At 39.3% G+C, this 24,732-nt stretch overlaps 2 protein-coding genes across 4 annotated transcripts in view; both read right to left on the bottom strand.

Annotated features, from left to right (window-relative positions):
- Positions 1-14,689, bottom strand: part of sh3pxd2b (SH3 and PX domains 2B) — a 35,214-nt gene extending 20,525 nt beyond the window's left edge. Inside the window, 3 exon segments of the mRNA XM_005452548.4 lie at positions 3,789-3,864; positions 11,230-11,310; positions 14,095-14,689. Of these exon segments, the coding sequence (XP_005452605.2) occupies positions 3,789-3,864; positions 11,230-11,310; positions 14,095-14,166 (229 nt within the window). The 5' untranslated portion in view covers positions 14,167-14,689.
- Positions 14,690-16,180: 1,491 nt separating this feature from the next.
- On the bottom strand, positions 16,181-23,967 carry LOC102077395 (leukocyte cell-derived chemotaxin-2). 3 transcript variants are annotated; one of them, XM_005452552.4, is made up of 6 exons: positions 23,820-23,967; positions 23,487-23,564; positions 19,786-20,091; positions 19,259-19,346; positions 18,785-18,930; positions 16,181-16,835 (listed from the first exon to the last, which is right to left on the bottom strand). In XM_005452552.4, exons 1-6 carry the CDS (start codon positions 23,824-23,826, stop codon positions 16,669-16,671), a joined length of 792 nt encoding a protein of 263 aa, XP_005452609.1. In that variant the 5' UTR covers positions 23,827-23,967; the 3' UTR covers positions 16,181-16,668. The 3 variants fall into 3 exon arrangements, with proteins under 3 accessions (XP_005452609.1, XP_025766458.1, XP_025766457.1); XM_025910673.1 differs by lacking the exon at positions 23,820-23,967 and adding an exon at positions 22,340-22,398 and having other exon boundaries at positions 23,487-23,533; XM_025910672.1 differs by lacking the exon at positions 23,487-23,564.
- Between the last annotated feature and the right edge of the window lie 765 nt (positions 23,968-24,732).

The following is a 24,732-nucleotide window of genomic DNA, read 5'->3' as shown; positions in this document are numbered from 1 at the left end:
AGCAGAAAGCGTTCTTGAAGGTTTTCCAAAGCTCTCTGGGGTCAGGAGAGAAGCACTGACTCAACACTGCCCACTTTGTATGCACGGCAGCTCATGGATGCAGCCGATGAAAAGGGCTTATTTGGGCAGGGTGGAATGCTGCTACCCTGGAGCCATGGCTGAGGCACGGTGGACATTTTGGCAAATCTCAGAGTCAGTAGTGACCAAAAGTATCAAACAGCTTTTGTTTCCTGGGAAAACTGAGCGAACTACATGGAGAAAAAAGGCCGTTTAAGATGGCCATACATAGAGAGGTTATTGTTACCTCACCCAAAGAAAGCTGTTCTCAGAACTCACATCTTAATGACTACATTCACCAATCTAATTAGCCTTTTTGGGGAGATTTTGAGCTGCTAATACTTTTATAGAACACGACAGGACTTGGGATCTTGTGACCAAACTGTGTACTCGAGACCGTATTTGGATTTTACCTGACACGTGCATATATTCAGTTGGGACTTAGTAAAAGTAGGGTTGGTCTTGAGGAAAAAATAAAGTAAGTAAGCAGCAAAAAGGCATATATTTATAATGTTTTTTATAAATACTATTGTCTACCTATGGAAACTTGCTGGACTTGGCTTGGACATGGCTTATATCACTTTTGTTGCTAAGAAAACTGAGGATATTTCTGTGACTTTTTTTTGTTTTGTATTTAAATCGGGCTTGTACAAAATGACTTGACCACTAAGGTTTTAAATAACACAACATCTAGGCGTGTACGGAGAAGAAATACTGATTTGCGCCTATGTTGTAATTACTACACAGGTGCACATTCCTGCACAGGTGTGTTACTGGTGGAAGAAGAGGACAGAGACAAAGTGGTGAATGTTCTATGAATCAGGCGTAAGCCCCAACTTTTCAGCCATTTTGCGTTTTTTTGCATTTCACAGCAGACTTAGGAGGAAATGTGAGTTACTCGGCTCCACAGAATTGTATGTGACCTGTGCGGCATGCAGTACCTCCTGCCATGTCAGGCAGATAGTTCCTCAGGCAATAGAGTGCACAGAGAATACAAAACAGTGAAAAGAACGTTTTCGAAGGACTCTATGCAGTTCTGTGAAAAACTGTGTCCATATTCAGTAGCTTGAATTAGCAGACCCACAATTTATCTTAACTTTTTAAAAGCCAACCTGACTCTGAATGGTGGGATTAACACGTCAAATGTATCATTTTATCTTTATGTCATTTATGAACCAATCTACAAAACCTGGCACCATCTAAAGATAAAGAGTTGCCTGTGTGAATGAAAAATACATAAAGTTATATATTTATTGGACTTCTAACAAATTCCAAAGGCCAAAATCTGACCTCAGAGTAAAAATGCTGTCAATGCTTGTCAAAGAGAAGAAAGCACAAGTTCTACAGTGTGTACTCTTACTGACAAACCACTTTGCTGATGCAGAGACACCAAGGAGTAAAAACAACTTGGGGCCTTGAACAAACCAAACCAGAAAGGGAAAACCACTTCCGTACCTTGTCAGATTGGCCCCAGTCTTTTCTCCAGACTTTTGCTTTGTAAGTGAATGTTTTAGGGTTTTTTCCCCCCGTTGGCTGTCAATGAATACTGTGCAGTTCAGAAGACTGTTTGCTTCTGTTTGCCTCTCAGACAGAGGTCTGATCTGAAGCTAGTAATGGTCCTTCATTTGAATCTCCATGTATTCAGGCACTCAGGATAAAAACCTTCCTACAACATGCAAACAGCTTCACAGCAGCATTCCTAGAGGATGTCCCATGCAAATGTCCATGAGTCCAATCAGACCTTTTCTTTTGGTGCCTTAGCAGCACCAGAGAAGCTGCACTTTAGTGCCATCCTCACTGCCTTTATCTTTTTTCTTTTTTTTTGCTTTTACAGCAAACCAAGACTATCAAAAAATATCAAAATGCCGTTCCACTACAGGATCAAATTAAAGGTGAAAAGCTTCCACATGATGGAGACAAGAATTTATTCAGACAATAAAAACAGGAAACACACACATAGTTTAATGTAGATGTTTAATGTATCAGTATGGGGTGCCTAGATGTAAAAAGGATGGTATGAAAAGCAATCTTTAAAAAAAACCCAAAAAAACTCTCCCTGTCCTTCCTTTCCTACTTAGATTTCATCAAACAGGGTGAATGCGTGTGTGTTTTTGTATGAGCATTCTCTCAATGACTTCCAGACTTGCATGGGCATTAAAAAAAAAAAACTCTAACCCCCACCCATCCCAAGCCTGGTGGGGAAGATGTGGGTGGGGTTTACATTAAGGATTTTCTTCCTTTCATAAAGGATTACTTTCAGCAGGATCTCAAAAGTTGGTCAAGTACACCCAAAGCCCCCTTTTCAAAACAAACTTTGTTGCCATTTGTATTTGAGAAAAAAAATAGTGAAAACTAAAGAGAAGTTGTTATTTTAGCCAGTTCTCTCTCTCTCTCTCACACACACACGCACACACACACACACACACGCACACACACACACACACACACACACACACACACACACACAATGATGATTCAGCCAGGACAATGATGGAGCTCAGTTGGGATTATCATAATGAATACTACGGAGTATAACATTCAGATTTTTGTTAAAAATACATGAAACACTGGCAAATAGTCTGTTTCTCTAAAAGGCTCCAGCACTGATTCACATACATGGCATGTCTAATGTGTCTTTAGGCCATTTGCTGAGATAATGTGGTTCAGTCCAATGTTTAAAAAGTACATGAATTAAAATATTCTTGCTTAGTGGCAGAAATAATATTCTTATGCCCAACACCGTTGCTTCAGGTTGTTCTAGTTGGTTTCTAAGCGCACGTGTAAAAGATTAACTCGGCTTTCCTCCAGTTCATTTTAAGGTCATCAGTAAGTCACTGCTGTGCGTTTGGTTGAAGGATCAAAGGGAGCACACATAATACAAGGACATGACACTGCAGCAAGGGGACGACACAGGAGTTCAAAAACCTTTCCGTATTATAAGCATATGAGCTGTGGCTAAATCGCTCTGTGTGAATCAGCCCTTAAAAATCAAAACTTTGATGATTTAATTCTGGCCGATTTATCCCTCAATCACTTTATGGATATCTCATTCTGTGCCTGTGCACTTTTACCTCTGTGTTGCATGCTGGATCTCAGTCAGTATGTCAAGACAGCGATCCTTAAATGTGATTTTGATTTTATGGAGAAAGTTACAGGGAAGCAAATCTGGTTGAGTAGGGCAGGTAGGAAGTGACACAGGTTTGCGTGACCAGACTCGTCAGGACATAAATGTCAAACTAATGGACTAAATGTTCTCCCCTCGGGACGCCTCGGGACATTGAAGTAGAGCTCGACACCTTCAGCTTTACACAGAGGGACAAATTTACGCTGCACAACCAGTGAATGTCAAACAAAATGACGAACATGACCCTGGTTTCCTGATACACTGTGGTTTGGGAACCGTGAGCCATTCAACTGAAAACTGCTGAATGGAAGTCAATTTTTGCTGTCTGCACACATTTGAGGTCCATGACGAAGTCACAGAGCACCCAAAATAAGTGGTCATGATGGGATTTCCAGGAAGGACTCTAAAAATAGCACTAGAAGTGGATCACAAGGCCTTCAGAAGACAGCCTTGAAGGGAAGATTAGACAAATTTAAATCAGGTAAGTTTAATTGGGATGGTCTGTAAAAATGATGTATTCTCCATTTATTCCTAATAATGCCCAATTATGTGCCACTTCTTTTTTTTCTGTGATTGGTCGTTGAGGGACTGTGTGTTCAACTCTTACCTGGCAGGAATGGAATGATCCGGCGCTTAGGGTCTTTCTGGCCTCCCTCCACTGGGAATTTGTCCAGCAATTCCATCTGAAACGCGATGATTAATCAAACTTATTAGCATGTAAGGTTTTTACATTCTCACACACACAGGATACATACACAGGACAGCTGAGGGTGGTTAAGAGAAACTGATGATTTTTTTTTTAAACAAATCAGCAGTTCCAACAAGGAATTTGGCCAATAAATGCAGATCTGCCAATAATTATAAATGTACTGAGCAGATGGTATGGTTTTCCCCCCTCTACTTCATATGTTGCTGTAGCTGTAGCTAAGGAGCACCACCGCTGACATAGTGGAACATTTCCTTTGCCATGAATTTTAAAAGGCTAGAAAGCAGTGGCTTCTCATTTCTCCTGCTCTTATCTCCATTTCTTATGCATCTAAAGCTGTGTCACAGCTGTAGTCCAAATAAAGAAGTTTAACAGTTTTATATTTACCTTACTGAAACTCAGCCTATTCTTATAGCTTTTTTTTCTCCTTAATTTAAAACCTGAAATCACAAGAATGTCAATCCAAAATCTGGTTCATAAAATACAAGCTTAATTACAAAGCAAAATACTGTGCTACAGCAATTTAATTAATTTACTCAGTGAAGCTAAATCTCTATTTTATATGATGAAAACGAATAAAAGGAACCAAAAAATAATCCCTTTCATTTACAAAAGCAGGAATAGTAAGAAAACATGAGTCAAGCAGGTTACTGGAGTTCTGTACTTTCTTGAAATGCATCACAAGACAAATAGTCAGATGTTTAGTTGGTGACTCAGTACCACCTTGAGTAGCACTGTATAAACAAAAAGATGGCCTGACATAGACAAGAGAGACAGAGTGAGGGAAGGAGACAGAGAAACAGAGAGGAGCCAGTACCCCACACACTGTAATTGTTCCCATGTGTCTGACTGTGAGTGCAGACACACCCCAGTCCCTGTGTCTACTCTAAGACTTGTATCTGCTCTGTAATCAGAGGCAGTCAAACAAGAAAAGGCATATGGAGCGAGTAAAGTCATCTTTTCGACATACCATTTACATCATGCACTCAACATCAAATATCCATCCTCGACAGGGGTGAGGATGACAGGCTAGGCAGAGGAGAGGAAAGCTGCATATGGTTTTAACTTTCTAAAATGCGTTTTTTCAGATATGTGCTATGGAGTTTATCTCAGTCATGTGTTTGTATTGTATAGATAGACATATGCAAGTCCAAAATTCTACATTAAGCACTTTATTTCTGTGCCTGTTCCACTGCACTCGGAATACAATGAATATATTTATTTATTTACTTACAAGTTCATTTCATCTAAAATACCCCAACCTAATCTACATGCTTCTTCACCTGATAAAAAGAAGTGTTTAGAAAATATTACGATTCTCCACAATTTAAGGAAAAATTCTGCAAACATTCTGTCAAGAAACTCTTTAATGGAAACACTGAATACAGTTTGACTCTCTTGCTCTACACTTTGACTTCAAACAACATATCTTACGTCCATTTTGGTACAGATTAGAAATATTTCCAAGGTCAGACCAATACTCTTCAATGACATACTTGAACATCCGATCCATAACCCCCACCATTTTCTCCTGTTTGCTGATTATTGCCACTCACTGCATACGTGCCTAACTGATGTAGCAGTTTTCAGTTAAATACAGCCAGCAGGACAGAGAACGCATTACTCCAGTCCTAGCAGAATTACACTGCCGCCCCATTCACAACACAGACGCATTTAAGATTTCATTGATTACTTGTAAATCATTACATGAAATGGCTCCACTTTGTAGCTCCAAAGTCTTAATGCCTTATTCTGCACCCAAACCCCTCGGATCAGACAATCATGCCATTATATCTTGCAAGATCCAAACCACTGTGTAACAGGCTTCCTCTAAAGCTATCAAATCAGACCCCCTGTTAAGAATAATAATAATATTAATAGTAAACTAACACACCAGTAACGGCTGCAAGCATCACAAGTGCTCTGAGGTCTCAGTTTAACAGAACTCTACATTGTCTACATGCTACATTCCCAGCCTATTATGATCCTGCAATCTTTTAAACACTGTTATTTCATCCAACATTTGCTTGCAGATTTACAGTCGCGTAATGTTTCAAGGGACTGTAATTTGTCTAGTCTATGTCCCTTTAAACCACATCACCAGTATTTAATCAAAAACCAAATAAAGAAGATCTAAGAAGCTCCAGACTGTTGAGCATGAAAAAGGTCCATGAACAATTGTTGCTCTCTTTGCCCATCTCAACAGCCCTGGCATTCTCTGACTCAGTTCACTGCATAATTAAGCCTGAAACCATTTTTTAACCCTTTGTGGGGATACTGTTCTCATGGCAACATACTGTTACCATCCACATTTGTGGAGTTCTTTAACCTGTTGGTGTTTGTTAAGTATTTAAGTTATCCACGGTATTATGCTATAGTAATTAGCACTAACACTGACTAATTAATACTAAGTAATCAGAGGAAAGCATGTTAACACAGTAACTTGGCAAATGAAGAATGAAGAATCCCAACGGATAAACACTTCTTCTCGAATGCAGAAAAAGATGCTTGGGGTAATGACTATGCAGTAACTATGTGTGATGACTTAGTTTACCCAGCAGAGCTGCCCTGGCTACTGTTAGCACTCTCAGCCATAAACAATATAAAGGATGATCGTAACGTCTGCTTCCTATCACTTGTGAATGACTCAATGAACATGCAGCTTCACATTCAGATCCTCGTCTTGCTCAAAAACATCAAGATGGCAATGGGCAAAATAGAAGGTATGTGCAGTATCAATGTAATGTTCATCATGATGTGTGTCATTTTTTTAAAATATTATAACAAATTTCAGATAATTCCTTATAAACATTCATAATTTACAGCAAAACCAATTTTCAGATGCTCTGTTTGTTTCTGATCCCTCAGTTTCTCGAATGTATAAAGTGAAAACATGCACGACATGGGAAAAATAAGTGGTTTCAATTGTGCTCGTCATCTCTTCAGCAGTTAACAATAGACCATTTTTCAAAAATGAGTAACCCTGAACAAAGATAGTGATTTCACAGACAACCACATGGACAAGAAGGCAGAGGGTGAAAGTTCAGAGTAGAGATCCCATTTCAAAGCTTGACTTTCTGGAGATCTGTGCCATGCTGCTAAAGAAACCTCTTCCATTCTCAAGAATGATGAATCTGCACAAGAACATAATGAAGCTAACAAATATGATAAGGTTTGGTATGCCTTTGTTAGTATTCATTTAGCTGAATCCCGGAAGATTATATAGACTATATACATGAAAACATCTCATCCTCTCAGGTCATAAGTTTACTTCTTTCAAATAAACTGTTGAGGACATAGTTGTTTAAAAGATATCGCCATAGTTACAGTACACAAAAATTATCACATTGTTGCTGCTTTGTGAAATGACCGCAAGAGGCAACCTCATATTACAAAGTCAAATAATCTGCCCCCCCCCCCACCCCTGTTTCAAGAAGCTGAGTTTATTACTGCAGATGGAAAATATGTGACAGCTGTGCAACTCTGAATAAGCAAATAATGTTTTCTTTTTTTCCCCCCTTAAGCTTTAAAGTAGAAATATATCCACTATCCAAGGCGAGCGGGAATGCAGGAAGCCTGTAGAGCTCGATGGACACGTGTGCAGAATGGAAACTGTTCTTAGTGACATGGAAGCAAACTGAAAAGCTGCTAAGATGAACGCACTGAAAAAAAAAAGAGAGAGAAACTAGAAGCCACCATGGGATGGGCTCACACCAGGCCCAGTGCCCCCACCCCCTCTGATTATGAGCTCAGCTGCAGATGTGTCATGTTTCAAGATTGTGTCTTGTATGGCTGTCACACTATCATGTTGACAAAAACGTATCCACAGACAGACAAAAAAAGCCCCTAAACTGTTTTGTGTATCCAGGATGATATTTTCCACAAAGACACACACACACAGACACACTAACTGACAAAGATCAAGACAGTACAATCTAAGTGATGTTTTGCTTAAATTTTGTTTAATGCTAAAACATAATAACTGTTATTATCTGTACATTTTCAAATGTAATGTTTTACAAAAAGCGGAGAAACATTAGTAAAGCACATTGTTATTTTTGATTAAGATGCATTAAGTTGTTTACTTGCATTCCCGAACACAAACATTAAGTTTCGTGGTTGAATGTTAAGCTTCTTACAATTGGACTGAATTTAGTTCAATTCATGATTTTAAATAGAATAAATAGAATTTTTAGTTTTAAACAAGTTTTTGACGTTTTTAAAATATTTGTGGCAGGTAGAATATATTTCTAAAGCACTACACACCATCTCACATTGAGTGCCTGGCCTTCCTCTCACTTCTGGAACAACTGCCAACTACTAATTCCGTAGACTGAGCAACTTTACCCTCTTGTTTTTCTGAGGAAAAATCTCACAAACAGCACAAGCGCAGGGCCTTTCTCTCCTATTGCAGGCACACCTCTGTCTGTTCAGTGAGTAACTGTTTGCACATGCTCAGTGTTGCCCCTGTGGTTTGTTACCCAGACAGAGGATGTTTGCTGTATGTGAAAAAAAAAATTCAAAAGGCATTCTGTGGCTTCTAATTTTCTCTGAGTAACAATTTTCAATGTAAATATAGCTGCCAGCCCAGCTGATGTTTTTAACCTGTGAGTATGATGAATCTGTCTGATGAGATTGTTAAAAACCTATTTTAAAAAGCTGCTAATTAAACAGAAAAATTCTCCATTTCTAGATGGTGCAAAAAAAAAAAAAGTAGCAGAAATATCCTCGGTGACAAGAACATCTGGCTCTTGCTCAGCTATTCTCTTCCTTAGAGAACTGAGCAATTGATCTGTCAGATCAAAGATAGAATGCCAGGAACAAGAAATACTCGCTATTTTGTTACTGCTGCATGGTTAATACTAAGATTTTTTCTTTATTTTCAATATGTAAATAACAGCCTTGCTATTGTTGGTTTTGCGCATCCATCAAGAGACTTGTATTTATAATAGAGAAAACTGCTTTTATATCTTGTTTTAGCCCTTAGTGAAGCAAAATCAACAAAGTCTGTGCCAGCCACACAAAAAGCACATGCTGCTGTGTTTGCAAAAAGAGAATCAGCTGCTTAGGCCAGTTATGTTGACAGGATGTGGTGACTAGCACTTCCTGCGTAACACTAAGGCTGTGGAATGACCAGAGATGTATTATTATCTGCATTACAAGACAAGCCAAACCCACATAATGAAAGACATTATGAAGGAACCTGTTAGACAGATTACAGAAAAATTATAACATAATATAAAAATATAACAGACACATGGGGGATGGATTGGTGTGCTAGTGATCGGAATAAGCCAGCTGATTAGCCACAACTGGTCACTGGATATATTCAATTTCGAGGAAATCTAATTAACATGTCCTGCAGCTTGACGTGCACCTCTCCAGATATGAAACATGACGCTGCAATGCAGACAACAGCTAGTGTGATTGCTTTATTTGATACAAACACACCGTGTGATCATGGAAATCAATATAAATCATACTAATACCCACAGAGACCTTTCTTTCTTAAAACACAATGCATGTTAATATGTGATGGGCTGGGACTGCTCAGCTTTCTAATGTTGCTAATGCTGACACTTGCACAGCAGTGAGTAATCTGCTGGGGCAACCATCTGCTGTTTTCATAGCACTGCCACCATGTATAAACTCAGCTTGGTCCAAATCTGCTCTCTTTTTGTGTTGTAGTAATTTCAGCTATTCGACTTCAACAAGGCTAGCTTAGTCAGCATTGTAACACTGAGAATTACACTAAGATGCTCCACACAGCATCCCAATAATACCACCAACAACTAGTGTTTTGGGGGTGTAATTACAGAGTAATGCAATTATAACAGATGGTAGAGAAATTGAAATAGTCTGCAGCTCTTTTAAAAAAAAATTGTATTTGTATAAAAAATGTCAGCCCAATAACCTGGAGCATGACAGCAGGTCATGTAACCTGATGCAGCTGTGGACAAAATGTAAAGTTTAAACTTGGTCAAAGAAAACTTGGAATAAATGCTGCATGGTGATTGCAAAAAAAAAAAAATCAATAGGGTCAGGTCAAAACCTTAAAAAGCTGGAATCAGCCATTGCAGTTGCACTTGGTGCCTCTTTATTTCCTTATAAAGCTTATAGTGACACTGATGATATTCAGAGTATTACGATTTTCTACTTGTCTCCAAGAAATGCCAAAACTTTAATGTGGCTTTTATATATTAGTACCAAACCATACAGAGATACAAGAGATGAGCCATTATCTCTTATGTCTCTACTAGGATTTATCTACATCCCCTTGACCACTGAAGTCACTCAGAAATCCATCATCACACCAGGAAACAGCTGAATGGCATGGCACGCCCTGCTGAATAACACATCTTATACGCTCTTATTCTAAAACACTGATCTGATACAGTCTGAGTTATAAATAAAGTGTAGCCTGCTGTGTGTAGTAGTTGATCAGTTACACAACTGTAATGCGAATAACATATATACAGTCATTTATACAATACAAAAGATATTTGAAGACTAGGCTTTAGACTTTATGTGTAATATTACTGCTCATATTTATCCATGCTTTTGTACTGTGTCAACAACAGAAAGGTGGTATGGATTAACAAAATTAATGGATAATGGTTCTATTAGCAGCTTTACTAGGGGTCAAGTCAAATGAATGAAATAAATACTTCAAATGCTACACATGCAGCCTTAGAAAACTCAGTGAGGCACTATAGTTCTGTACTTCATTACACATGCATTGACCATCTTAATCAATTAAAAGGAATTTAATCCAATTAGGGCTGACAGTACGCCTTTCCGAAATTGACTACATGCTCATTAAAAGTAATTGCCTTTCTGAATTTCCTGGAGTCCATGTTCTGATCTCTGATGCAGCCAGGGCCGGGCCGGGCCGGGCCACCCCCCCCACCACCACCTCCCTCAGATCCATTACCTTCAAAAAGATGAGAGGAAACTAGGATACTAATAAGATTCTCTCATTGTGCAGCGTGCACCATCACCATGACGTCTGAGAATGATTCAGACATTTCTGTGGTCATCAGTGCCACAGTCGCATTCATCACTGTCCTCTATTAACTTCACTGGAACATTTTCCGACTCGTCTCGCACAATATAATTACCAGGGTTATAAGGGTGGAGCAGGGAGAGGCTGGCTACGAGTACTAGTCTTGTATGACTGAGACAGTGCTTCCATGCCTTTCCTGCCCTGTGCACTTGTCTGCTAGCACAAAAAAAAAAAAAAAAATCCCCCCAAAAAACAAAAGTGAAAGAACACATTTAAGACTATTAAAAGAAACTCAAAAATGAAGACACACACGCACACAGTTAGTGGCTCACTCACCTGCAGGTCAAAGAACTTGCTGTAGCGTCTGTAAATGGTTTCTGTACTGCCATCGCTCCAGGACACTTTGATGATGTAAACCTGGCAAAGCAAAATAAAGAAAAATAACATTGAAACTAATGCACAGCTATTATTGTGATAAACTAAAGCCCTTGGGGCATCACTCTTCAGTCACTACCATTATTTGGGAGTGTTATGAATCCTAGAGAGGGCTGCATATAGCAGACATCCCATTTCTCTGGCAGCATCACGCAGCTGTCACTGAGTGGTTTTCATTACTGTAACGTATGCTTCCCCACATCCCACTGCCTCCAGTGACCCAAGAATTGCTCTCCGGTCCCTTAAATGCACCTCAAGGAGATAAAGAAAGAGGAGGCTTTCAGAGAAACCTTGCACAAGGAAACACAGGTGCATCCTACACAGAAGTCTTCCATCTTGTGGCATGACATTTAAATGCCACACTTCCATCCATTATGAGCAAATTGCACCACTTAAGACACCCTGAAACCACCAACTTCTCCTTTCCTCCATCACATCTACCACATGGCATAGCTGGGAGGAGCTAAGACAGACTTGAGTGCGGGAAGTCAGGAGTCACGCTAATGAAAAGCCCCCAATGTCATCATCCGTTCACATGAAAAGAACAAGGATATCAGATGATTTCACTTCCTAGTGCAGTTACATCACTTCCTGCTGTAGAAAACATAATTGTCCTGTACACATGCAGAAGAGTGAAATAATATTAATAATGATAATAATAAAAAACCCACAAAGTTAGTGCTACCTTTCTAACATGGGCAGCACTAGGTTAAAAAAAGAACTACTCTGTAGGCGTAGCTGCAACTTCAATCAGACATATATCTAAAACAGTAAATCATAATGCACTTTAAATAATGTGAAGAGTTTGGGGACAGCAGCAGATTTGGATTTTGTTCTTTAAAGAATGAAAGGGGAGAGGCAGGGAGGTGATTGGAAACTCCCTTGTGGCTTGCTGTGTTTGGCTAAATGCTGCTGGCCCCAATCCCAGACCCTTTCAGGCCTCATTCTCTTTTTTCGGTGGACTTGAATCCGATATTATGATGGACTGATCAACTACGGGAGCTATACAGACAAGCAGCAAGGCCATCTTCATTAAACAAAAAAAGATTCCCCAAAAAGACTAGTTCGGGTTCTGTCTGGCCAACTACTAGAATGAAATTACTCATCAGTGAGAAGAAAAACTAATCAGTGCAAAGATATCCTGTTGTGTCCTTGCTGCAGATAAAACTAATTAAGAAATATTTGTTATCCAAACTAAGGTGCAGCAACTCATAGGAAACAGGAGCTGATACAAAAAAAATAGCTAACCCTCCTAATTAAAGTTCCAAGTTCAAAGAAAAACTTCTTCTGCCATTAGATATTTGCAGATATGTCTTAAGAATTAGAGCTTTGTGTTAGACATTCTGTAGAGATATACTGAACTCTGGTGAGCAGACAAGCCAACACAGCTTTTTGCTATTCAAGCTACATGTTCAGACCTGAGACTTTAAATTTCCCGGAACCTTGAGATCCGTTTAAGAGAGAAAAGGCATAAAATAACAGTAGGCTACACCAGAGACTGAACGAACAGATGGAGAAGACACAGGACCAAAAGAACTCTGCGCCCTTGACCACTAACACTCACAGCGGTACAAGGTCTGCTGGTCCTTCAGCCCCCGGTTTAAATTTGCACACCCATATGGATGCAAACCAGCATACAAGTACACACACACACACACACACACACACACACACAGTGACACAACATGTACACGGAACTAACACAAACACCTGCTAAGGCCTTGGCTGCGACTCTCTCTCTTTCTCTCTCTTTTTTTGGCCAACTACACCAAGTGATGTCATATGTGTGACTTTATACTAAGTGCAGGATTGCAGGCAAATACACCCACATTTAGCTCTCACTAGAGACTAATAAAAGCTCTACTGTTTATGAAAAAAAGAGGCTTTGTCCTGATGACATTCTCGTCTCCCACACAAGGTCTGCACTGGTTATTAAGAAAAGAAAATTATTCCCAAGTTCTTCGTCTTCTTTCTCTCCCTTTCGCCAACTGTTGACTGGAAAAGAAACACACAACTCTCTAAACTAAAAATAAAAATATTTTTTTAAAAATAGTGATAAAAAAAAATCACAATATCTGACACAGTCTTAAAACCAATAAATGCTACATGGGGTCCAGCCTTTAAACCCTGTCATAAATGTTAGTCATAGCCTACTTCCTGGTTACCAGTGGTAACTAGCCAGTGTGGATAGTTTAGGGGACTGGGCTGAACTGTATATTATTATGTTTCTTGGACTCTTCCACCATTGCAGTCTTCAGTGGTAAGGTGCTGCAATGGCTATGGTCACATGCATGTGATTCTGGGAGTCACTTAAAAAAATGCACACTGAGAAAAGGGGTCATAGGTCACGTGAGTCGGTCCACTCGAATGCTTCTTAATGATATCCTCACGTTTTTTTTAAATGAGCATTTTATTAGGTCAAAAACAATTTGAAAAACGACAACAACACAAGAGCTGTTGACTTTGGGTCACTGCACAGGTTGCTGAAATATAACAGCGTAAATCTTGATGTCGGTCCTTACTGGTCTTAAGAATAAAGATCCCAACAGATTTAAATAGTCTGAGCATGACCTGAAGTCTTCAGAAATCATATTCTAATAAAGTCTGCTTGATCGTTTCGGCCGGTTTGGTCAGCTGTAATTTGACACTCTCTTTGTTTTTTACTTTTCCCGACAGGACAAAGGGGGGAACTGCGGAATATCCGCGATCTGTTGCACATTTCACGCAGCAAAGCACACTGCTGTGGTAATTACACAAAAGGCTTACGTAGTGTTTGTTCGGATTCCTCCGCTTCTGGACATCTTGAACAGTTACTTCTTGCACGGTGCGCCGTGGCATGACGTCCCTTTCTTTTTACGGATCCGTTGAAAGAAAAAAAAAAAAAAAGCAGACGTCCCTGTCGGGTTTTTTTTCGAGCGATCACACCCGGCTGAAAAAGTTTACACTGCGACGCTTCTTTGTCATCCGAATGGCTGGGATCGATCTGAACAAACGCCTTTTTTTCCCCCCGTAAAGCTTCCCACGTCAAAATTTCCTGTCCAACATTCAGACTCTCGCAAGCCAGAAGTTAATAATCGGTTCTTCCTTTCCCCCCCTTTCTCATGCCTTGTCCCGACCCGCTGACTGCCCCGACCAAACTCCCAGCCTATCCCAGCTCGCCTACTCCCATTTGAGCAACTGGGACGCTTCGTGGACCAACCCTCCAGCTTCAGAGCAAAACCACAATCTGCAGGAACACTCGGGCTTCAGTCTGCACACTTAGAGCTAGATGTTAGGCTTTAATCAATATGACATCACTCAAAAACAGCGTGCTCAAGAGCACTTAAGGAGAGCGAACTTTGTCCATTTCTCACTAAATTGTAACTCTATTTATTTCAATTCTCTATTGCAACTTTGAATATTCGCCTTCTTCGCGATGAACCGCTCTCCATTAGCAATATCATAACCCTGATGCAATTTAAATGACAGTTAAGAATGGATGTTGTCTCACTGTGCATACAGCTGAGCTGCAGATGTCTAAATCAGTTGGCTTGAGTCTAAGCTTATACTTTTCTACTCATATGCTAATTACAGACTACAGAGGACATCGTTCAGATATACAGTGTTGTGCAAAAGTCTTGAGCCAATCATCAAAGAGACAGGCATTCTAGGGATGAACCAGTGCTGTCTATATATAACAGTAAACTTAGCAAAAAAAAAAAAAAATCAGTTTTAAATTGTATTTTTAAGACACTTAGTTACTAGCAAAACATAATTTTCTTCCATTACTTTAGTTAAATCTGCAAAAATTGCCAAAGATAACACAAAATTGTATTCTGACACAAACAAGGTGATTCCCAAATAGCCTTTAGCCAAAACCTTGACATATCTCAGCCATGTGTCCTTAAAAAGAAGTGTTAGGCCTAAAAATATCTACACTTGAGTGTCTGAAAGTTATGTCTTTAGGAAACAGGAAAAAAAGAAAAAAGAAAGAAATCCAACAAAGACCTGACACAGGTCGTGGGAAATCCATCCGGCCCTTCACTTGATCCATCTGCAGATTTCTCTCAAGAAATGACCTCAGTGGAAGGGTGAGAAAGAGCAACGGGGAGAAAAGGCTGAGGGATGCCAAGTAATGCAAGAATTAGTCTGAAAACTAGTGGTACCAGGTCTTATGGAGTTATGAATCTAAACTGAACACTTTTGTATGAAATTCTTGTCAGCAGGTACAGAGAAGGTAAAGAGAGAGGCACAACAGTGAGTATCTAGAGCCCCCTGTAAAACATGGGGAGGCCATGTTTTAACTGCTCGTTGGAAATCACCAACGAGTCGTTAATGGAAAGGTAGTAACCTTTAAATGCTTAAATTAGTCATAGGTTAGTGGGAAATGCCTTAGCAGGCACACATCAGACTTTTAAACATGATGCGATATCCTGTGTCTCGATGTGATTATTAGTCATAAGATGATGTGATTGGTAAACTGGAAATGTGTTAATATTTCTTTTTCCATCCTGGTAACACAACACTATCACTCTATGGTTTATTGTTTAGTATTTAGATTTGTACAAACTCAGAATACTTGCAGTTACGTTTAACATTTCTTTGCTGATATGTGAACAGGATGACTGCTGAGGTCCAGTGTCAGGTTTGTTTTAAAATAGCTCCATCTTTTGGTGTGCCATACTCATTACATTAGTACTGTACATGTGGGAAATCTCCCCATCTGTAGATATCAGATGAATATGATGGAAGATATTGGTAATATAATAAAAAAAAATTGAATAAAGTTTGTGTTGAATAAACTTGCTATTTTTAAGATGGGGAAAATATTTGACAGCCTCATTTTTAACTTTGAAATAGAAAGCACTTCAGACAAAAGAAGAAATGAAACTTTATTTTTCAACAATGGAATAAATATAAAGTCATGGTTATGAGTGATGGGATGTAAGATGGGACATTTTTCACAGAAAAGGAGAAGGAAAATGTTAAACATATGACTCATGACTTTTTAGAAAACATCCTTTTGTTTGTATTCGATATAAAGTATTACAAAAAATTCAAAAGGTTGCAAAAACTGAGAAATGGAGACAGACAATTATCAAGTATAGTAACGCTGGTCAAGTTTGTAGAAGTGTGTTTTAAATAAGTGTTATTGTGAGAAAAACAATATAGTGCATCTTTGTTAAGTTATTGTAGAAATAGAGACCAACATTTTTTATGGCTATAATAGAGAATAAGAAGAATTAACACTTATAAAAAGTCTTATTAGCATTAGGGATTTTATATGCAGGGGCATGCACCACATGTTAAAAAGACAAGGATGCACAGTGCCTCAGTTGTATAACACATGGAAAAAAAGGTTTATATGAAGGGTGAAGGATCAGTACCATCACACATTTGCAGCTCCAGGTGTGATGTGATGCCAGGGAACTGTTCTTGCAGTGGCAGTAAATAGCCCAAGGCCTCTCCTTGAGTTACCGGGCCGGAGTAACGATAAGGACGGATGTTGAAGATCTTCACGCAGTGTACTAAATGGGACCAAAACAAATATAAATGAATGATTTTGTGGGCACTAATCCCTTAATATCACCCTTAAAAAATGCTCAGACAAATCAATGACTTAAGCTAACTCAACTGAATAAAGTGCTTATTGAGTACACACCAAAGAGTTTGAGTTTACTTTTTTATAACTTGCTATCAATCACATGTAGATATATGATACTGATGAGGAAAATGCTCTGTATCTATCAGAATGTGACTGCCTCATTTTGAGCTTGTTAACTCTAGTTATTTGTTATTTGCTTGCCTAATGTTTTCGAGCAGTCTGATCCAGAAATTGGGAGCAAAATGGCTGTATTTCCAGTTTTTCTCTATGAGGAGTATTGGATATCTGACAGGTGGGTGTGGGGGATCTAAGAGTGTGAGTCTGGCTATTTGATTTTATATACAAGTGAGAGCACTTTTAAATCAAGTCTGTAGAATTGGGAAGCCAGTGTAGCTCTAAACTAGTGCCCTCTGTTATGCATTTTAGTTACTAAGCTTGCAACAGAATTCTGATTAAGTTGCAGACCAGAAAAAAAGTGCATTGTAATCCAAACTAAAAGAGATGAGTGCATGAACAAGTTTTTCAGAGTAAGCAAAGGGTGGATTTTGGCAATATTCCCAAGATGGAAAAAGGTTGGCTTGATAATAAGCTCATGCCTGAAACTCCAAGACTTTCAACTTGTGGTTTTACCCTTTTAGCTTATTTCCCTAGTCTGGCTAAAGGATATAGCTGTGGTAAGGTGGGTTTAGCATTCACTTTATCATTGGCATATGAATAGTTCACTTGTGCAGCTAAAATCCTCTTCCAGATCTCGCCTTTACCATCCACCTAAACAAGCAGGCTGCCAACCTAGAAACAAACAACCTAAAAGTAGTTCTACAGCAAACTCACCAACATCATTAAATCTTAAAAGCACTTAATGATCAGTGTCTCAGCATTAATGTGGGCATCACGGTGAGGTAATGTGTCTCTGTGATGTCTAATCATGTCTGTGCTTTACCCGGAGATGAAAGGAGCTGACAGTACATGTGTTCTTCTGATAATACAGTTCAATTATAAGGCGAGAGGCAGAATGACGACTAATGATGTTTACTCATCATTCCAGCACCTTATCAACTCAGGATGGTCTCAAAACACATTACCACGCATGAGCACATATACACACACAAATAGGTATACACCGCAAAGGCATACATGGGTATTTTAGGCACATACACAGATGCATTCCCTTTTTTTCTCTAATGATGGCCCTTATGGGGGGTCATTACTCATGAACAGCCTTTAGTGGGGTTTCACATTGACCCCGATCTTAGGGGCTACCACGAGGTCAATGTAGTCTCAGCTCGCGTTTCAGTACCTTAACTAATCCCTTTAAATCATTCCTTTTCATTCTCATGCAATGCCTCCACCATAATAGCATAGCCTCGCCTTTGCCCTAGCCATGGAACTATACAGTAGATTAAAGGAATTCACAGGCAACACTACAAGGTTACAGGGATTTAATTAAACCTGGTTTATGCTTATTTTCAGTTATAAAAATATCTCAGGGGACTTCTAAATTGAATTTTTTAGAAATTGAAACAGATTTGCATACTTCCTTATGACAATACTAACAACATGGGTCTTTGAAGGATATTCTGGTAGGCCATTTGGCTGGTCTGCCACTTTGGTCCCAACTGAAATATTTTAACAAGTACTGGATGATTTGACATATGTTTGGGTACAGCTATTCATGCAGTCACTGATTCGCCCTAATGATGTGCTAAATATCTACTAAAATAGGTCTTTATCTGGTACAGGAATCAGTAAAGACTCGCAAAGTCTTTGTCCTGTTTATTTTGATTGAGACTCACATCTACAGTTTTAAAAACACTGTAATCTTCCTTGCTTTGCTAACTTTCAGGTATTGTGCTAGCATCTTGTCCCTCTTACCATCACTGAGAAGTTTGACTCCATCAAACTGATAACCAGCTGGGTCTTTCCGACTCACTGGACCGGCCAGAGAGCCTGAAAATGGTGTGTTGATGATCGAATAGTCATCACATACAAGGTCCACTGCTTTATAGAGGCCATTACCTCTGTAAAAAGACAAGTGACAGAGGAGACTGGCATTACTTTGCCATCAGAAAAGGCTAGATTCAATTATAGTCATGTTAATCTGGCCAGAACAAAAATGTCTGACTAGTTATTTGGACATCTTTGTCTACAGAAAGCCAGCCTTCTACGCAGACAAAGCTTCACTCATCATTAATTCCAAGTGGTTTGGTAAAAATGTGCTTTGTCATTGTAGGGATCAGGCTTGGATACTATACAAAACTAGACACGGGGCAGTATCAGCGTCTGCATGTTGCAGTATGAGTAATCCTCTGAGGGCTCTGAGATAAAGATCTGATCAGGATTAGTCACCTTTGGGAGTTAAAAGCTCCACAGCCGTACGCATCACAGGCCCTCACTCTGTTGTGGTGACCGGCACAAAGCACGCTCCAGGCTTGGACTACAGAAAGAGGGAAAAGGAAATAGGTTAGATAATACTTCTCCTTCCAAAATAGGTACCATATTAAAAGCTGCAGCACTGCATGCCAAAAGGGCAAGCATAAAGACGATATTTTTTAAAATATGTTTTAACATCCACTGACTGTGACTCATGCTCTATTCATGTGGAAATAAGGCCAATTACAGCAGAAAGGCACTATTCAAATGTCATTTACTGATGTCTTCTCCATCAGTTGTGTGTTACCCACACATACAGCCTCACTCCCACAAAAACGTTTTCATGAGTCAGACTTGAAAAAAACTGTGCAAATCCCTTTTAATTCCTTCTTGGCAGAAAAAAAACAGAATGAGCAGTGTGTTTGTGACCATCTGAAGAAGTTTGCAGGAGGTTTGTGTCATTGTAACATTTCGATATGGGCAGATGCACATTTGTATTATACCTGGCATGCAGCACTGGCGCGTCTTGGCCCCTGAACACTTGTCTTTGAGGTATCGGCCTTGGCAGATGTAACGGACTGGCTGGCAGATGCCTCCCAGTCTGGTGCAGCTGATGTCACTTCTAGGTGCCATGAACACTCCCTTGCTTCTTGATTTGACTTTCTTTCTTGGAGTCACAGCCTTTGGCCTCCTGTCATTAGCACTTGTGAAATTTCCCTTCACCTTGAGTCTGCTGCTGTTCTTGTCAGGGCTTTGAAATTGTTCCTTTTTTTTCTCTCCATGTTCTAAAGCGCCACTTAACACCACATCTTGGGAGAGATGAAATGTAATGAGAGTTAGAGTTAAGAGTGTAATGGAGAAAGGATTAAAAAAGAGAATGGCTCAAAAATTTCCGGGCTGAAGGATTAAATCAAACTTTTCTGAGACTGATATTTGGAATGAGTTATGCAGTATTTGGAATATGAAGCAGCAGATTTTCTTTCTGTTCAGTTAATACCACTTACAGTCTGTTATTCAAAAATGATTCCACACATCTATCTACAATGCTGTGAAAAAGTATACGCTCCCTTCCTGATTTCTACTTCTTTTTTTTTGCATTTTTGCTACATCCATTTGCATCTGCTTATCCAATTCAGAGTCGCTCAAACCTCATAACTGCAATATAGACCGGGGCTGCAAAGTATCTCAAGCTGGAGTCCATGGTGTCACCAAAACTGCCTAAAGTATGCCTCTCTTTAGATTTACTTACAGAAGCCTCTCTGCCCACTAGTTGACTCTACAGTTTAACTAAACTAGAATGTGAAGCAATGGAAAAGTACATCATGGACCCTCTTGTAGACGGAATTATTCATCCGTCTTCTTCTCCTTTTGGCGCGTGCTTCCTCTTCGTCGAGAAGAAAGAGAAAACTCTCCATCCTTGCATTGATTTCAGAGATTTGCACAAAACAAGTACCATTACTGCTCCTTTTATCTGCCTTTGAACTCCTGCAGTGGGCTACAGTTTGTTTTTTTCCCAAGCTGGATCTCCATAATGCATACCATCTGTTGTGTATTAAGGAAAACAGCCTTCAGTACTTGCCTGTGCCACTTCTTATACCTGGTAATGCCCTTCGGTCTTACCAATGGTCCTACTGTTTTCCAAATGCTTGTCAATGACATTCTCTGTGACTTTCTGAAATGTGATTTTCTTTGTTTTATTTTTGTTTACCTGGATGACAATTTCATTTTTAAAGCCCATCTCAGAACACCAGTTGTATGCCCACCAGGTCCTCCAATACCTTCTGGAGAAGCTGTATGTTAATGGAGAGAAATGAGAGTTCCACATTGAGTATGTGTCTTTCCTTGGCTTCATCATTAAGAAAGGTCAGGTTAAGGCTGACCCAGTGAACGCGTAAGCAGTTGCTCACTGGCCAGTTTCCCCCAAAAGAAAACAGCTCTAATGCTTTTTGAATTTTGCCACTCTATCTATGACCTAAGAAAAACTTCCTTGTCTATTACTGACTTCTCCAAAGGTTGCCTTCCAGTGAAACTCTTTGCCTCGGCCTTGTTCTCATTCAACCAGACCCATCTCAGCAGTTCATTGTGGGAGTGGACGCTTCAGATTCTGAGGTAGGAGCTGTGTCATTTCAACAGAAAAATGGCAAAATTCACTCAGTGCATTGTTGGTGCCTACAAACTGATGGCCATCAAGTTAGTCCTCAAAGAACGGAGACACTGGATGGAACGAGCTGAGCATCTCTTTGTTGTATTTACCGACCATGAAAACCCCCATTACCTTCAGACCAAACATCTAAACTTTAGCTTTTTACCAGATTCAGCCTAACCATCACTTACAGACCTGGCTCCTATAATTTAAAGCCTGACACAATGTCCCATCAATTCTCCACCTCTGATTCCACCTCAGAGAATAAAACCATCCTCCCACTTATTTGCATCATCAGTTCCTTGGCTTGGGAAATAAAGTCTCTCAATAAGTCCTCCAGCTCCCCACCTTCCCCACTTCTACAGACTCCCTCTCACCCTCGGCCCCACCTGTAGTCCCATCTGACTACTGCTCAGATTAGAAAGTCTGGTTGTCTACTAAATATGTTCCCTTAAGGTCAAAATCCAAGAGCTGTCTGCAAGTTATAGCTGTCCTTTTGATATCAAGACATTTATTAACCCTCTGTCTGCTCGTCTTAATTTACCTCACAGCATCAAAATCCACAATGTCTTCCACATCACTTCACAGCTCAAACCTGTTCGGTCCAGTCCACTGTTTTGTACCTTTGTCTAATATTAAAATTTGATTGATGATCCGAAACACATAAGAGTGACAACTATGCCAAAAAATGAAGAAATCAGGAAGGGGGGTAAATACTTTTTCACTGGACTGTTTATTTATATTACAGCTAGATTTAGATATTAGGGATACCAGTTACATACTGTCATACTTCATATAGATGCTTGCTTCAAAATACAAAAACACTATTTTAAAAGGATCACCTTCAAAATTGCAGTTTTTAGGTATTAAGGGAAAACTTTTCTAGCATTTTCTTGATTAGTTAATAAAGTTACCAAGTAAGTCTTAGCACACTGTAGGACGCCTTTTTTCAGGGTTGAATGGTGTTACTTGTCTATAAAGACAGACAGAGTCATAGTTCAGTTATTCATAGTATGTTTAATTCTGACAGCATACTAATTATCCTGCCCAGGCATGAGTCTTTGATCTTCATTAACCTCAGAAGCACATAAAATATTTCAATCACACTGCCCTGGCACAAGAACACACATTGGGCTCAGTGATTGAAAGAAGCTGCTTATCACTAGAAGGCCTTAATGAGTGGGCAGAATGGTTGGCTGTGGCATGGAAAAGCAATTTTCCTCAGCATGTGAACTAAATTAGAAAAGACCAAATTTTTTTTGACATAAGTGCAAGTGTGCCTTTTGCCTCAGCAAAATTAGATAGCATTAAAGGTTTGCTGCAGTTTTACTAAATGTTTGTTTATGTATTGCCAGGCTTCTACTACATTTAAAAGCAGCTGCAGTGTTAGGCTGTTAACAGTTAAGGTACTAACAGTTAACCTGAAGAGATGAACGCATGCAAAGACAGACACAGCACTGATTGGCAAGCACATTTCCATTAACTCCACTTGACTGGATACCTCTCATGGAACTGCAGGGTTGTGTCCACTGTGGCGCATGAATCATTTTCATCTCAGTAGAAAGATGGCTGTCTCATTTTCATGTCGCTCAGCAATCCCCCAGAGTTACTGTGCCTTAAGCTTTTCAGTTAGATGCAATGATGTAATGTTGCATTAAGCACTCAGTCATGCTTTAAATGTGTCATCCACTTGCGCCAACTCATAGTCTCTCTGGCAATAGGCTCGAACCCCCCAAGGTTCATGTTTACAGGAGTTTACAGTCTCCTAATAGGGCTCAGTTCATGGTAATTTGCAGGGGCAGGCAGATGTTTATGCACAATTTATTGTTTCCATAATAGGAATCTTATTACACTGCTGAATGAAAATTTGTGCCCTATGTACCCTAATGCATACCTTTAGCATGTGGATTCAAGTATTTTGTGGGAATGCATGTGTCCATGTCTGTATGAGCTACTTAATACAATTACTAATATATCCCAGACATATTCCATATACCATGATGTATGCTAGAATAGTGTGCAGTTTGCAGGTGGCAATTTATATTAAAGTGACTTACGTACAGCACAATAACAGCGCAGATATGACACAGATCCTAAACAGTCTTCCCATCATCAGGTCAGAAATTAAAAAAATAAAATCTGTAGAATGATGAATGAACAACAGAAAATGTTTTTAATCTAATCAAACAAGTGTCCCATAAATATAATCTTTGTATTAATATCAACTACCTGGCTAAATCCTTCAATAAAAAAGTTAAAAATATAGCTTGAGTTTTGTTTTTTTTTAAAAATATAATACTAGGAAATCTGTCTCAAATCTCAAAGGAACACACAGAAATTGCTGATGGAATAATACTGAGACTTTTTAGAGATAGAAAACTGAACTAGACTTACCATTCATGTGCAGATGCTGAAGAGTGGCTCCTGGCTCAGTGGGAAGGAACACAAAGAAGGGACTGTTGGAAAACCAGCCTGCTGTGGAAGCTACACGCCTGAGCCACAGGACATCCCCCAACTGTCAATATTGACATTGGCTGCTAGAAAGCATACCCTTTTACTGGCTCAAAAAGCTCAAGTTTACTTACTTTCTACTGCTACACTAAAAGCTAAAGATTTGGGGGGGGGGGGGGGGGGGGACAAAAGCAGCTGAAAATGATGCTTGAACAAATAACTTTCCAGTTATATTATATTATTACCAGCTTGGCTTCAGTAAACATTAAATCTACTTGAGAAATTCTGTTAAAAAAATAAACAATAAACAGTAACTTGGGAAAAGCACCAGCTGTTATGGCTAATCTAAATATACAACAGGTGATATAACAATGTGATGCTTATAATATTTAAAGTTTTTGTATTGTCTCCAAGAAATGAAGTTTATATTGTTTTATATAGTGGGAACAACCGCTGGCACTATTAGGTTATGCATAGTTGCACTGAACTCTGACTCCTAGCATGGCTCCAATTACACCCCTCCAGTAAACTCATTAGTATATGTGGTGCAGTCAGCAGGTGCTTGACTGTTGTGTCAAGCTTAATGAGACAACAACAATGAAGAAAAAAGGAAAAAAGAAAGAGAAAGAAAAACTATTATATTCATACCATGAGACTGGCATCTTTCATTACATAATTTGCCTCCACGAGGCAATGGAAGTTAATCAATGATGAATTTCTTCCTCTCCCTCTGGGAGAGTGAAAAATACGTACATGGATGAATGATGGATGGATAAACATGTGAATGTAGGCTATTTTAGGCATTGCTTTGTGCAGAATAGAGGATGGGAAAGCCAGAGATGAGAAAAAATGATTT

Source organism: Oreochromis niloticus, linkage group LG10, assembly GCF_001858045.2.
Source record: "Oreochromis niloticus isolate F11D_XX linkage group LG10, O_niloticus_UMD_NMBU, whole genome shotgun sequence".
NCBI classification, from domain to species: domain Eukaryota; kingdom Metazoa; phylum Chordata; class Actinopteri; order Cichliformes; family Cichlidae; genus Oreochromis; species Oreochromis niloticus.
This window is presented reverse-complemented; position numbering and strand designations above follow the sequence as displayed.